The sequence below is a fragment of the Maniola hyperantus genome, chromosome 4 (assembly GCF_902806685.2).
Source record: "Maniola hyperantus chromosome 4, iAphHyp1.2, whole genome shotgun sequence".
Classification (NCBI taxonomy): domain Eukaryota; kingdom Metazoa; phylum Arthropoda; class Insecta; order Lepidoptera; family Nymphalidae; genus Maniola; species Maniola hyperantus.
Window position 1 is genome coordinate 10,623,756 of NC_048539.1, and position 15,088 is coordinate 10,638,843.

The 15,088-nt window shown below is 37.8% G+C and overlaps 2 protein-coding genes across 14 annotated transcripts in view; one reads left to right on the forward strand and one right to left on the reverse strand.

Moving 5' to 3' along the window:
• The window catches only part of LOC117997230 (protein sickie-like), a 304,036-nt gene extending 293,517 nt beyond the window's left edge, over positions 1-10,519 (forward strand). For all 13 annotated transcript variants that reach the window (XM_069509867.1, XM_069509857.1, XM_069509858.1 and 10 more), the window contains 13 exons: positions 353-514; positions 1,213-1,453; positions 2,023-2,165; positions 2,478-2,633; positions 3,596-3,905; positions 3,992-4,646; positions 4,728-4,877; positions 5,731-5,924; positions 6,448-6,556; positions 6,884-7,076; positions 8,041-8,199; positions 8,403-8,486; positions 9,379-10,519. In XM_069509867.1, the coding sequence (XP_069365968.1) occupies positions 353-514; positions 1,213-1,453; positions 2,023-2,165; positions 2,478-2,633; positions 3,596-3,905; positions 3,992-4,646; positions 4,728-4,877; positions 5,731-5,924; positions 6,448-6,556; positions 6,884-7,076; positions 8,041-8,199; positions 8,403-8,486; positions 9,379-9,501 (2,679 nt within the window). In that variant the 3' untranslated portion in view covers positions 9,502-10,519. The remainder of the gene's footprint in view (positions 1-352; positions 515-1,212; positions 1,454-2,022; positions 2,166-2,477; positions 2,634-3,595; positions 3,906-3,991; positions 4,647-4,727; positions 4,878-5,730; positions 5,925-6,447; positions 6,557-6,883; positions 7,077-8,040; positions 8,200-8,402; positions 8,487-9,378) is intronic.
• A 682-nt stretch (positions 10,520-11,201) lies between these two features.
• Positions 11,202-14,717, reverse strand: LOC117997232 (centrosomal protein 43-like). Its single transcript, XM_034985472.2, has one exon. It carries the CDS (start codon positions 14,618-14,620, stop codon positions 13,166-13,168), a length of 1,455 nt encoding a protein of 484 aa, XP_034841363.1. The 5' UTR covers positions 14,621-14,717; the 3' UTR covers positions 11,202-13,165.
• Positions 14,718-15,088: the final 371 nt, after the last annotated feature.

Sequence of the window (15,088 nt, forward strand, 5' to 3'; positions counted from 1 at the left end):
CCTATCCATATTCACATTTTTTCTTATCCTGATCTTTAGGAAAACCTCGACACTTTACGAACACTATAGAAGTTAAAGGTAGTAGTCCATAGTAGTCTGCAGTCGAGCGCAATTCTCACCGCGCCATGTAGCGTCTGACGTGGTTCATATAGTTTCTTTTTTACCTTGTTCCTTGTACAAATCATACGGCATACCTGCATTCGCATATTCAGTGTGTGATATCTGCAGTGCAGTTGCCATAGCGCAACGGCTCGCGCATTCTGCTTCTTTAATCCTGATTGATCTTATATCAGGTTGAGGCTATTTTGTTGTCATATCTATCGTTTTTACAATCATTCAATTGTACATTTAGGACTCAACTCCACGGCAAACACAGCAGTCTTCACCCCAGCGACTGGCACAAGGCAATGGCGCCATCACGCGGCATCTCTCCACTGACAGTGTCTCCAGCATCAACAGCCTAAGCAGTGGTTCGTCCGTACCGCATGATAAGAAACACAAGAAGAAGGGCTGGGTAAGTTTAAAACTTAAATAAACATTGTAACCTAAAATTCTGCAATTTTTGTAAAAAACTGTATTATGCGACCCAATTCACTGCTAAAGTCGTAATCCTTCCATTAAAAATATATTGGTGGGGATTTTATTGGTAAAGTAATAAATAAGGTGCTAAGATTTGACGAATATGAGTTGACGAATTTCACTCTGAGGTTAACGAATCAGCAGCTTAACATGCTCTCTGAGGCAAGTAGGAAAAGTAGAGGTCAATTGCCGACTTCCAGAGCTACTCAATCACCCAGTGACTTTTGTCAAACTTGCTCGACTAGCATAATTGACTGTTACGCGCTATTGCTACTATACTAGTAGGTACCTACTTAAGTTGACTAAGTTTAGTAGGAAAAGCTGACTGACTGACTGATTTATCAACGCACAGCCCAAACTACTGGATGGATCGGGCTGTTTGGCATGCAGATAGCTAGGACTTAGACATCTGCTAAGAAAGGATTTTTGAAAATTCAATCCTTAAGGGGGTAAAATATAGGTTTCAAGTTTTTGTAGTCCACGCGGACGAAGTTGCGAGCATAAGCTAGTTTATCAATAAACATGGCAAGCTACAAAGCAAATTATTGTCTGAAAAGCCTTTATAACCAGCTTGTATATGGATTTAAATTGGCCACTTTACCAATCACTAAGATAAACAATTTCCTGTGACAGTTGCGCTCATCGTTCACAAAAGCGTTCTCAAGAAATGCCAAGATATCTAAAACGGCGAAGCACTCCTCCCTCGGGCAACTGTCGTCGCAAGACAGCTCGTCGGGCTCGCACCACTACGACGACCCGCACACGATCAGAGAAGGAAGCAACGAGAACAGTCTTGAACATTCCCACGAAGCTCTCGACAATTCAAAAGATAAAACGACGTGCCCTGCAGCTAACGCCGATGAACAAACCAAAGGTGAGCGTAAACCATTCTTCTGCAAATTTAATTTCGCTAATACTAGACGTCGGCCTTCCTATTCGGGAGATCGGAGGTTCACTCTCGGGCACGTAGGTACCTCTAAATTTTCGAAGCTATGTGCGTTTAAAGAAATTTAATATCGCTTGCTTCAAATTAACGGTAAAGGAAACATCGTAAGGAAACCTACATGCCTGAGAGCTCTCCATATGGTTCTCAAAGGTGTGTGAAGTCTGCCAATCCACACTGGGCCAGCATGGCGGACTATGACCTAAGCTCTTCTCATTCTGAGAGGAGAAGTAGTGACAATGATGATGATACATGCCAAAATTCCATTAGTATCATAGTGCATAGCACATGTAGCGTTTACCCGATAAATAAGTCGGAGAAATTAGGTTAAGTGAAAGCTGGTAGGTACTTTGTTTTAAGACTGTCGGTACTTATTATATTAAAGAAGCTTGAGCAAATTGATTTAATTTATGTGAATAAGCATTTTTAACAAATAGAAAATATAGAGAGTTGTCAGTAAACCCATAAACATGTTCTTTGACACCTGGTGTTAATTGCAGAAAAACCAGATCAGTCCGGGTTAGTGGATGATTTAAAAAGGCAGTTACGTGAAAAGGATTTGGTGCTAACGGATATAAGGCTCGAAGCTCTTAGTTCTGCACATCAACTCGAAAGCCTTAAGGATACCGTCATAAAAATGAGGGTAAGTACCTACTAACTAAGTAGAGTATAAGTGCTACATAATCGTAAATAAGTGTGTGGGTAAGATGTAACTATTAAATAAGTATAGTCCGTAAAAAATGACTTCTCACGCGCCATTGTAACTCTATGGGTCAACTGTCATCTCAAAAGTACGGTTCACCCTTAAAATAAGGTCTAAAATCGTACTTTTGACATAAATTTTGATCCAAAAAGTTAAATGGCGCGTGAGGAGTTAAATTTTACGCGTTATATCTACCTACATTGATTTTTCTGAAAATCTGTTCTACAAGATTGTTTTTTTTTTTTTGGACAGAATGAGATGCTAAACTTGAAACAAAACAATGAGCGATTGCAGCGGCTTGTGACGTCAAGGTCACTTGCGGGCAGCCAGAGCTCTTTGGGAACTGGTGGCTCCGCGGTAGAAGACCCGAGGCGATTTAGCCTTGCTGACCAAAGTACTATGCATCAGGTAAACAGGGTTACAATTTTAATTAGAATTTGTGATAGTGGCTAAGACGTCGACCTCCTAGTCGGGGTGTACAGGGTTCGACTAACTTTTCGAAGTTTTAATCAATTAAGGGCCGGTTGTTTCAAACCATTGGTCTTCGTAAGATACGTTCGTTAAAATTTAACAGACGTAGACGAACTTTAACATCTGTTAATTTAAGAGCGTTGCTTCATTGTACAAAAAACTGTTCGTCATTGTTATTTTGGTTGCGAAACTAACCCTATAAATTAACTTATTTCTCCGTATCCTTTTTTATTTCATTTAATATTAAATTATATAGTTGTTAATATTGCTACTTCGCATTTTAAACACTTTTTCTTTCTTACACATTCTCTTTCATCTTGAAAAAAACTACCATTAATAGCATTGAATTAAATTGATTCCATTATAATTTGTAAATAAAACGTTCTGTATGTAGGAAGTATGAAGTTACGAACTGATTTGACGATCACCAATGGCGCCAGCACTGGTTAACGTAAACGTAACTTTTTAACGAACGTTAGCGCTAATAGATGCTGAATCAACGCTTTTTCTATACTTACGTTCGTTAGCGCCATATTTAAAGGTTACGTGTCCGTCAAAATTTGTTGAAACAACCGGCCCTTAGTATCTCTTGCTTCAATCGTAAAGGAAAACATCACGAGAAAACCTGCATGCCTGAGAGTTCTCCATAATGTTCTTAAAGGTGTGTGAAGCCTGCACATCCGCACCTAGCCAGCGTGGTTGGCTATGGCCCAAACCCTTTTCATTCTGAGAGGAGACCCGTGTTCAGTAATGAGTCAGCGATGATTATGATGATGATGATGATTTAAAATTAACTGTTAGGTACGGAGATTGGATTAAAATCTTAAGAGCATAAGTCTATTAAAACTTTTGACTCATAATTATCTAGTAGCAATGTTACATAACTTTTATCCTTTCAGGTGGCGCTAGACATTCATTCTCAACCTCTCGATCTAGACTTTAACTGTATGACATCAACTCCGTCACGAGATCTTTCTAAAAAAGGGTCTCCAAAATCGAGTATGGTGGAACCGATTTATGGTAATAAAGCCGTATGCGAACTCAACGAAAACAATGAAGCCTTATTGGGAGCTTTAAATGGTGCGAGCGACATATTTACCAACGGTCTGAGCGCCGGAGACAGGATAAGTGGCGATTACGATATCAATACAGTGCTACCGCCCCCTAAAAGCCGTGAGTTGGCGATAGGGGAAAGCTATTCAGATATCGGTAAGGTTTTATTGGTTTCCTTATCTCACAGACAATGGGTTGAGACAAAGGAATTTGTTTTGACGAATGTTCCGTTTTGTTTTCAGGGGTCGCCGACAGTCAAGGAGATACGACAGATGGAAAGAAAATAGCGATTGCAGTATATTTGGGTCAGCCGGAAACATTCCAAAGATATTTCGAAGAAGTGCAAGATACTCTGACTGAGTCAGAGTGCAGATTTTACGCCAAACAAACGGCCAGCTCGTATAACAACCATTTCGATAAGCAGCCGAGCTTCGACTCGCCGAGAGTTTCACAGAACCATAGTCCCGAAATAGAAACCCAAGATTATCCCCAATCTATTAATAAGTCAAACACAAATAGCCTTAAAAGTAATAAATCGACGCACAGTAATTCTTACAAGAACGTGTACAATAGTGATTCGACAATAAACTGTAACGAGTTTACTATAGCGTATACGTATATATCTGGCAAGACTACTTGGCAGAATTTAGACTATATAGTTAGGAAAACATTCAAGGACTACCTATCGAGGATAGATCCCGGAACGAATCTCGGCTTGAATACGGATTCGATAACGTCGTACCATTTGGGAGAGGCGACCCGCGGTCCCGAAATTTGTTTTCCTGAGTTATTGCCCTGCGGATATATTATTGGGACCGTAAACACGTTGTACATTTGTTTGCAAGGAGTGGGGAGCTTGGCATTTGATAGCCTCATACCAAAAAATATTGTATATAGGTACGTATACAATAATAAAGAACAAAATTTACTGCACATCTTGGGAGAGATCATTAACTGATATTTTTTGTTTGTTTTTAGGTACGTTTCACTTTTATCAGAACACCGGAGGGTAATACTTTGCGGGCCGAGCGGTACAGGGAAATCATATTTGGCGGCGAAATTGGCGGAATTTTATGTACAGAGGACGCAGCGAAGAGGAAATCCAGTAGAAGCCGTGGCAACATTCAAGTGGGTTTTTATTTCTTTTATATTTCCGCTATTTAAGCAATTATTAATTCGTAAACTGCCGGGTTTACAGTACAATTCGTTTACCATTTGGAAAACATGAATTAACTAGGTGTAAACTCATTCTGATTCTCCACAAAATGAAAAGTGAGTGAGTTTTTGGACCTATGCTTGGTTAATCGATTTCACGCAAAATGCAAAAGCGTGTTTGTTTGTTGGCTTGTCCTTCAATCCCTCTGCAACAGAGCAACGCTACAAATCGACGTGAATTTTTGCATAGATATCCTGGCTATTTTTATCACGGGATTTTAAAACCCAAATCAATGCAGACGAAGCTTTACGACATATCCGCTTTACGGACGAGCTTTACGAAATTTACCACTGTTGATAAATTTTTAAATTTGAACGGATCAATGTCTCTATACGTCTCTATTTCTCTATGCGTTATATTGTATCTAGGCACATTACTGAGACTCATGATCCCTTCCGTCTAATCATAGGTGTACAATTGTAGGATTTTTTGGGATAATCATGCGGCGCGCTTCTTCTTACTATACTTTCGCTTAATGATGATGATGGAGTATTCTTATTCCCTCATTGAACTTAGGCCTACATCAGTTGTTTTCCATGTCCCCATGTCTTTGGTTACTGACTTGACATGGTTCCATAAGAGTCCCGTCCCACTCCTTTAAGGTCTACTTCAATAGCGCTCCTTCAGGTGTTGGTTGGTCAACCGAGTCTCTTTCGAACGGCAGACTGCCATTGGAACACCACTTGAGCAGCGTATTTGACAGCGTTTAACCATACTACCTCCAAATTATTCTATGAATTATTGTTAATTATTTTAATGTTACAGTGTGGACCGTAAATCATGTAACGAGCTGCGCGCGTACCTCGCCAACATCGCGGAGCAGTGCAGCGGAGCAGCGGCCGGTGAAGAGGCGCTCCCTGCAGTGGTCGTACTGGACAACCTACAACACGCATCAGCGCTGGGCGATGCCTTCGCTGGTCTCCTACCACCTGATACGAGGAACATGCCTGTTATCATCGGTGAGTCACACAGTTTATAATAAGTATAGACATTTGACGACGCTTTCACTGGTTGCTACAGTTCTTACACGCAACGATTATTACGGTCTTAGGCGAAACTTATAAAAAGCAGAGCGGCGGGCGGTGACGAGTTGCTCTTACCTATTAGAAAACCTAAAACACGCATCAATGTTCGGTGATGCCTTTGCTGGTCTCCCTGTTTTAAAATTAACGTGTCTTAGCACAAAAGATTTCGTTCAAAAGACGCGAAGCAATGCATCAGAGCAGCATATACTAAGTATATAGCGTGCTTCGGCCTTCGAATAACTTCACTATATTATTAACCATAATATTATGAACAGAGGAAAAACAGTCAGAACTGTGAAGAGTAGGTATGTGTACACGCTACGTCTCAACAACTCTCGATATCTTATACTATGCCTACTCTAGGTACCTACTTCTACCACAGAATACATACCTCCCTATACCCATAAATTAGGCTCAATGTATCAGAGAAATGAGAAAATTTTCCCCTTGTCAACAGGCACAATGTCGCAAGCAACGTGTAATACAACAAACCTTCAGCTACACCACAACTTCAGGTGGCTTCTCACTGCAAACCACATGGAACCCGTGAAAGGATTCTTAGCAAGGTAAGAAAAAGATAATTAGGTCCTTATGCAATCACTTACTTCATTTCCACAAAGTCCGTCGTATATTCTAATCTTCCAAGTGTAAAACCTACCTACTTGAAAAACTTATGTCCAAACCGAAAGTTTGCTTTATGAAATAACATCCGAACAGTATAATTTTCAAGGCCGTATTCTCAATATTAAGAAGTGTCTGTTTTTTGACTGTTGTCTCATTGACGAAAGCCAAATTCTATAATTATACTCATCCCGTTAAATTTTAAGATGCTTTATAAGTATTATGTATTCAGGGTAGGTATATTAAAGTTATGGTTTAAATTACACTTACAGATATCTCCGCCGAAAGCTATTCTCATTGGAGCTGAGGCTGGGACGTCGTGAGCCAGCGTTGGCAGCAGTTCTGGAGTGGCTACCGGGAGTGTGGTCAACTCTTAACGCCTTCTTAGAAGCTCACTCCTCGAGCGATGTCACCGTTGGACCACGGTTGTTCCTCGCCTGCCCTATGGATTTAGAAGCTAGTCAGGTAAAGTTGTTGATCTATGAAAATAGGTAGCTACCTATAAGAAATTGGAAACATATTTTGTTTATGTAGGTAGCTAAATTAACGAAACTGTTTTATCCAACATGAAAATAATGAGGAATTTAACTACTTATAAACACAGTAGGGTGGTCGGAAAACAGGTCATAAATTTAGTCCCCTGGCGTATAATGAGTTCCTATTTATTATGGAGGCCGATTCCAGTAGGGTGGCAGTTAAGGTCAAGTCATGATCCAAAAAATTACCATAAAAATTTATTGTAGCAACTAGCAATGCAGCTGGCATTCTTTGTACAATTTGTACCTATTGTATGGCATATTTTAAAAGGGTGAAGGTCATATGAAAATGTAGGAGGGTGTTAGTCGGCAGCTTATTATAAACACTGGGACTAAATAAATAAATATGAGGTAAGCTTCCTAAAATGAAAAATAAGAATCACATTGGGGGCGATTCTCTGGTACACAATCTCCAAACTAAACTAAATTAAAAGGTCTAAATTTAGTGCTATCCTTTTCCGCAAGCAACATTATGAAAGGGATAGCAATAGATTTAGACGTGCCATTTTAGTTTAGTTTAGAGATTGTGTACAACGGAATTAGCCACATTATGTACCTACTTATTTTGTTTGCTATAAGTATATCGACTTTCGATGGCACGACAATCCGACACGGTTAACCAATTAGAGATCTGGCGCAGGACCAACATCTTTAGATGCTGTCCGAGCCGTGTGGTTGCACCGTCAACTTGCTCTTTCTCTCTGGGCTGATATTGAGATTTTTGTGACGGAAAAAGGCGGAAAGGTGGATAAACGGAAAATACCCCGAAAACACCTTTTTGGCTCAACCCGGGACCTTATAAGTAGCCGTTTAAGCTAGCCTAGTCCAGCAAGGCAGTCTCTTGCAAATATATACCTAAATCTGATTTATATCATACGGTGTTTGTGTCGCAGGCGTGGTTCGCGGACGTGTGGAACTACAGCATCGTGCCGTACGCGTCGGAGGCGGTGCGCGAGGGCGTAGCGCTGTACGGGCGGCGGCGGCACGCGGCTGTCGACCCGCTGCAGCACGTCAAGTCCAGCTACCCGTGGAGAGAGCCTAACCATTCACATGTAAGATTCCATCTAGTATATTTACAATGATAGTGCCGTACGCGGTGGAGGCGGTACGCGAGGGCGTGGCGCTGTACGGGTGACGGCAGCACGCGGCCGTCGACCCGTTGCAGCACGTCAAGTCCAGCTACCCGTGGAGGGAGCATATAATTGGCTAGTTTACTCTGATTTAAAGCATCTTCATGATATTTTTGTTTTTGCAGACCTTGCGACCGATTTCAGTCGAAGATGCTGGCATGGAGGAAGGTAATCAAGACGCAAGCACCAACAACAATCAAGATCCTTTGGTAAGCAATTCACATATACCTATCTAAGGCCATTTCACGCCTAATCTGCTCTCCATAAAATTAGTTTTGACGCTTGGTACAGATACTTTGGGCGTCCAGTAGAAAGTCTTTACTGTGATCTCACATCTATTGAATGACCCGTAGTAGGTACCTTATTCCTTTCTTCTTAAGGATGATTTATGCTAACAAGTGGCGGGCCATGCCAAGTCCTACGAGGCGCGGGCGAGGCACAGTTTGAAAACATCAGGAACATTTTATGTGTAGCAGTAATTATTGAGTGTGGCGTCCGTCCCGCGCCCGCACGTGTTAGCATAAATCATTCCTTACTCTGTAACTCGGTTCGTAGTCCATACTCTATACGATCGTAAATAATCAATACAATCGTATAAAAATGTAGTCTGTCTGTTTGCTAGGGACAAGCATCCACCAAGCGGGCTGAGTCGGGCCGCATTGCAACACTAAAATCTGCCTGCTATAGAATATTTTACATTATGAAACTGCATCGACTGGAGGCGCATCCAGTGTACGCAGTAGGCACCTACTGAATACATATTGCTCGCCACACCGTTGCTGCCCGACCCGTCTCTAGTGGACGCCTTCCTTAGCTTTTCAGGACCCAAATCCCTGAAATTTGGTATACCTACAGAGTTAGCTTCCTTCCCGGGATCGGACTTTTTATCCCGAAAAATCCTTTTTACGGGATTCTTAAAAGCCACCCTACTGACTGAAGAGATAGCTTGCATCCTACTGACTGACACAGGCTACTTTTTATCCCGGAAAATCAGCGTTTCCGCGGTATTTTTAAAAACCTGAATCCACGCAGTCACGGGCATTATCTAGTAGGTATTATAAATTATAACTTACCCTCCTAAATATTTACGTATTGTTACAGTTGAACATGCTGATGCGACTTCAGGAAGCGGCGAACTACAGCGGCAACCAAAGCCAGGACTCCGACAATGCTAGCATGGACTCGAATCTCACACACGATAGCTCTATGGGCAACGAGCTTTAACGCAATACGTCCAGATTATATGAAATCCAGCGTATATACTCTGCATTTTGTAGGCAAAAGACAATTGTTAATTGTCCTACATTATTAATAATACGAGTATTAAAATATTTGTGACATGTATACAATTATACAATACAATTAACATACCCACTTAGTTCCTTAAATTATGATGATTTATTAGTCATACCAATCACTGCTAGTTCAGTCTTACTTACTAAATACTTACTTGTTTTTGGACTTTAAATATAAGTGCATTTAATACTGTCACATGTTAACTATATTATACAAAGCCAAATATTTGCCATATGTACATTATTTCTATTTATTTATGAAATTAGAATGCTTTAGTTTACTTTTTAAGTGCTTTATATTCTTGTAAATTGATATGACCTATTATAAAAATTATGAATATTTTCTTTTTCATTATGAAAGGATTAGCTCTGCATATTTGCAAATGACAGCAAATATTGTAAGCAAGAGTGCCAGCCTTTCCCTATTTCAAAGTTTAATATGAAATTTTTAACATTCATGTTAAAAACTTTATTGAGATGATCTTTAAAAACTTTCGAAAAAATCTACTAGTGCCTGAGCGAGGTATTCCATGTGAAATATTTGAACGGTGTAGAACTGTTGATGTTTATATAAACATTGTGGCTTTTACTATTGTTATATTTTTTCAAAGTTAGGATATCGACACGTTTGTATTACTATAATAATATTGTATGTAATATTATGAAAGTGTAATTTTTTATACCATTTTCGTATAAAACTCATGTACCTAATAATAATTATAAGCTGTAAATACATATAAAAAAATGTTTATTAATATAATTTTTTCTGAGACAGCACTAACCGCCATTAAGCCATATTTAATTATACAGCGTTGATTTTGTATAGAAATGCGTAACTAAAGGTTACGGTGTTCGGTATGTATTTACTTGTGTGCATAACAGAAACGTGATATCTACAATCTATGCTTTACAGAAATTGTGAAAATAAACATTGATTACATTAAATACCTACTGTTTTTAATTTTCCCTAATCATTTAGGGTATCTGTTCATACTTCATACAGATAACCAACTGAGTATTCCTGATTGAAAGTTTAAGGTTTTGCAAATAACAGATCGATTTCATATCTAAATATATAAAAGAAAAAGGTGACTGACTGACTGTCATTTATCAACGCACAGCTCAAACTACTAGACGGCCCGATGGCTGAATTTTGGCACGCAGATAGCTATTATGACGTACATAGGCATCCGCTAAGAAAGGATTTTTGAAAATTCAACCCCTAAGGGGGTGAAATAGGGGTTTGAAATTTGAGTAGTCCACGCTGACGAAGTCGCGAGCATAAGCTAGTTTTATAATAATTTACACCACAAGAGAAAATTTAAATTATGGAAATGGAGTACCTACCTAAACCCTATAGTTCGCGACAGGTCGAGATGGCAATCGGGGTATGAGGCGGGAGGATGCCCTTCACACCCGTAAATCGCCTACGCTATCCTACGCTTAGTAAGCGCGGGGGCTGTGCGGGTGTGTGGGGCGTCCCCACCCCGATTGCCAACTGGAACTGTCGCGTACTATAGGTATCGAACCTGGGCACTTTTATTTTGCTTGGATGTCTTACTACTGTGCCAAACAGGCCTTCAAAAGATTAATACTTTATTCATTTTAAATTCATAAAAATAAAATCCGTTTTCCGCAAATAAGAAAGCATTTTATTAAATTTATTCACACAATTATTATTACTTATTGTTGGCAATTTTAATTTAAATAATACCAGAAACTGTTATGACAATGGAGCAATTTGGACGGAACATGTTTTGTTCTTAAAAAGAACAGATAGGACTAGATTTTTATAGTTTGTCAATTTTCTGTGCGATATTTTTTTTAAATACCTTTTCACGGTAATCATACTTGATGGCATGTATGAGTACCTCAGACCTGAGGTAGATGATTTGTAGGTAGGAAACGGAAGCTGGAAAGGCATTCTATACTTTACCTACTGTATAACTTTACAAAGTATAAAAACAAAATTATATTAAAAATTAAGAATCTGCACAGTGAAATCTTAACATGATTGATACCAAACTCAATACATTTATCATGTCCACCATGTCTGATTTTTCATGACGTCATTTAACCACATCACAGAACAAACACCACCAACATCCAATTTAATAAATAGAATGCGTAATTTAGGAGTTACGAGAAAACAGATTTAAACAAAGAATACACTTTTACAGTCATCAAGTCTCAACACACCAGTATAAATAAAATATTAAGTGTGATTTTAGAATACCGCCAAGGAAATTGACAAGCATTGCTGATTTTTTTGTTTCAGAGGAACCATAATTAATTTTGCTGTAAGGCACAACCATTTAAAATGAAATTATTCCAGTGAATAACAGTATAAATTTGCTACTACATTCTTACACTATTTCACTTATGATCTAAGTAATTTTTTAAAGTTCACAGTATTATTGAGATGACATGAAATTAATATCAAGGTAAGTAGGTAAAATATACCAAGTAAAATTTATCTAATCCTATAACATGCTTTCTTTGCATAATATATTTGTTACAACTGTATAATTAATAAATAAATAAACTAAAATAATTTTTCACATAATATGTAGGTATGTGAAAAAATATTATAGTTTTATTTATTATGGAGTTTTCGATTCATAAAATAATCATGACATAAAATTTTAAAAGTAGGTACATACAATACTATGCAATATTATGGATTTTATAAATATAAAATTATGTAAAATTCGCTATATTGTTATTCATTTTGTTCTACAGAACAAATTTATCTCCTGAAGCATAGGAAAGTATTTTTGGATTCCACATTTGTACAAGTACTAGGAACTACTCTTTTCAGATCTTCCATATAAGATAACTTGTGGATAATCTGTGTCAGAAGTCCCATAAATGTTAAGATAACAAAAAAGGGATAAGTAACTTTAAGGTTAACAATTAACAACATAAATGGTGTACATTGATGTTTCATAATTTTGATACAAAAATCAGTAAATAACTACCTACCTATAAAATAATTATTTATTTGTTATAGAAAGGAGTCTCGAGATTTCATAATGGTACCTACCTGATTTAAAAAGTAGTTTTAACGAGGTTTTAACAGAAAAATAAAAACTAGTCAAGTGAGAGTCAGACTCGCACACAAATAGTTATGTACCCTCATACACGATTTAACTCTTTTATGTGCAACACTGCAAGTTAATGACGGACAGGACCATCTATATGTGATTTACTTGGTTAACTATTTTTTTGTGATGTAATGTGTGATTTATGCCCTTACTTGTGCTATAAGGCCTACCTTCCTGCCAAATTTCATGATTCTAGCTGAACAGGAAGAACCCTACAGACTTTGATTCTCTTTTCTTGACAGACTGGATACAGACAGACAGACAGAGAACAATGTGATATTGTAAGGGTTCCTTTTTCATTTTGAAGTACGGAACCCTGAAAACTTATGAGAACTGTCAGACTTTACTTAACAGTATAAACTGCATACATATTATATTATGAAATACTTTACTAAGTATTAAATAACTAGTTTGAGAATAAGTTTTCATAAACATTATTGTTATCTATTACATTATTAGCATATATCTAAACATAACACCTACTATTCAGTCACTATGTATATCAAGACTAAGATTAGAAAGAGATGGAATAGGTGATTCAGAAAAATCACCAGAATCATCACTTAGCATTTTAACATGATCTTTAATGGGACTTCTATTTGACTTTTCACTTGTAAGTCTATGTTGATTTGAGATATTACTTGGACTACGTTTTTTGCTACTCCTGTCACTAATTAAATCTGCAACATCAGATAGTGAAATAGAACTCCGAGAGCTGAGTGAATTCTGTTGATTACTTTCAACTGATGTATTATTTGATTTATTAGCAAGTAAATTCTGCTGGCCTGATCTTGGACTCGGTTTATCTGAAGCATCTTTTCTATCTGAAAGGGGAGGTGATGTAAAATCATAACTATATTCAGTAGCTTCAACATCATATTTTCCAGATTTTTCAGAAAAATTCTTTATGCTTGCTTTCGAATCTTGATGACTTATATTGTCTTTTTTTGATTCAGAATTACTATTTAATGTGTGGTTTTGGGATAATGACTCAATTTTGGAGGCTGTAGAGTTTGAATTATGTGGAGATGGCTGTTTTGAATCATGTTTGATTTCATCAAGTGGCAAACCTGGAGTATTAAGAAGGACAGTATCCAACATATTAAAAGGCTTCAGTTCAACGTAAGAAGTTGAATCCGTACTGCTGTTATTAGTTATCTTTAAATCACGAAGACAGTTGTTACTTATTTCTTTGGTTTTTGTTATATAATTGTAATTACTTTGCATTTCTTGGTGAGATTGTTCTGATACATTTTTAATTTCATTAGTTTTACTACTCATTGCATTAATGTGCTTATTTGGGATATATTCTGAACGAGTCTGACCTCTCGTTGAGTCACTAGATGTATCTGTGTCTGAATTATCCAATGTCAATCTTAAGTCCAGTTTATTCTTTTCATCTGAAGAGTTGTCTGACTGTGTATGACTGGTATTTGTGCTTGAGTCCTCGTTTACAATATAAGTAGAATTATGTTCATCTTTATAATTAGTCTTACCTCTACAGTGACGCCGGATGATACTATGTTTCTCACTCTGACTGAAATTTGGTTTTGAACCTGGTTTCATACAGTTTTTCACCAATGTTAATAAGACAGGTTCTTTTTCTCTGTCAAATTTTGATATATTGAGTTTATCTGCGATCGTGTTTACACTTTCATAGTGGTATTCCTTTCCTTGTCTGGTTTCAGACTTGTACACAAACAATGTGTTTCTAAGATTGCAGAATTCTAAAAATTCGTGTATTATTGAAAGACAAAACTTACCTTCTGGTAATTGTAATACTTTATCTAACGTATCATTCTTCTTCAAGTTTTCACATTCGTCTTCGAAAGCCAAGAAAATGTTTGCCCGTAACAAAGCACGAATTTTTGCAAGGGAACCATTTTTTTCCAAAGCGTCTATAACTAAATCACGAAGTTCAGTATCTTCAGCTTGTGCCATGTTAGATAGATTAGTTATTTTTTAGGAACACTTGTTTCTATATTATTTACAAAATATAAAATTAAAATTTACGAACAATCAGCAACATAAATGTATGTCAGCGGCGTATCAACTTATTTTGACATAAATTTGACACTTGATTTGACAGTAATTGACAATGATATTGAATTGACGTAGAGCGCCCTTTAAGGCGCTATCTTTTATTTCGTGCTTTTATTCAACCAACTGATTTTACGGCTCTGGGTTCTAGCTTTTCTTAGCAGGAGCCTAGGAGCGCACATAAAACTTTGTGTAAGTAGGTACAGACGGGTAAGATTGGTACAGCAGCGGGGGTTCCTGCTTTCTTGGATGCCGATTGTGGCTTATTCTATTAAATCCACCCTAAAACTAATAGGTACCTAGGTACCCTAGTTATTCCCCTATACACCGGGTGAGTGTTTAGGGTGGATCTTGGGTGGATATACAGAA

Excerpts from the sequence above, each read along its gene's own strand:
- LOC117997232 (XM_034985472.2), bottom strand. The coding sequence starts at position 14,620 with ATGGCACAAGCTGAAGATACTGAACTTCGTGATTTAGTTATAGACGCT.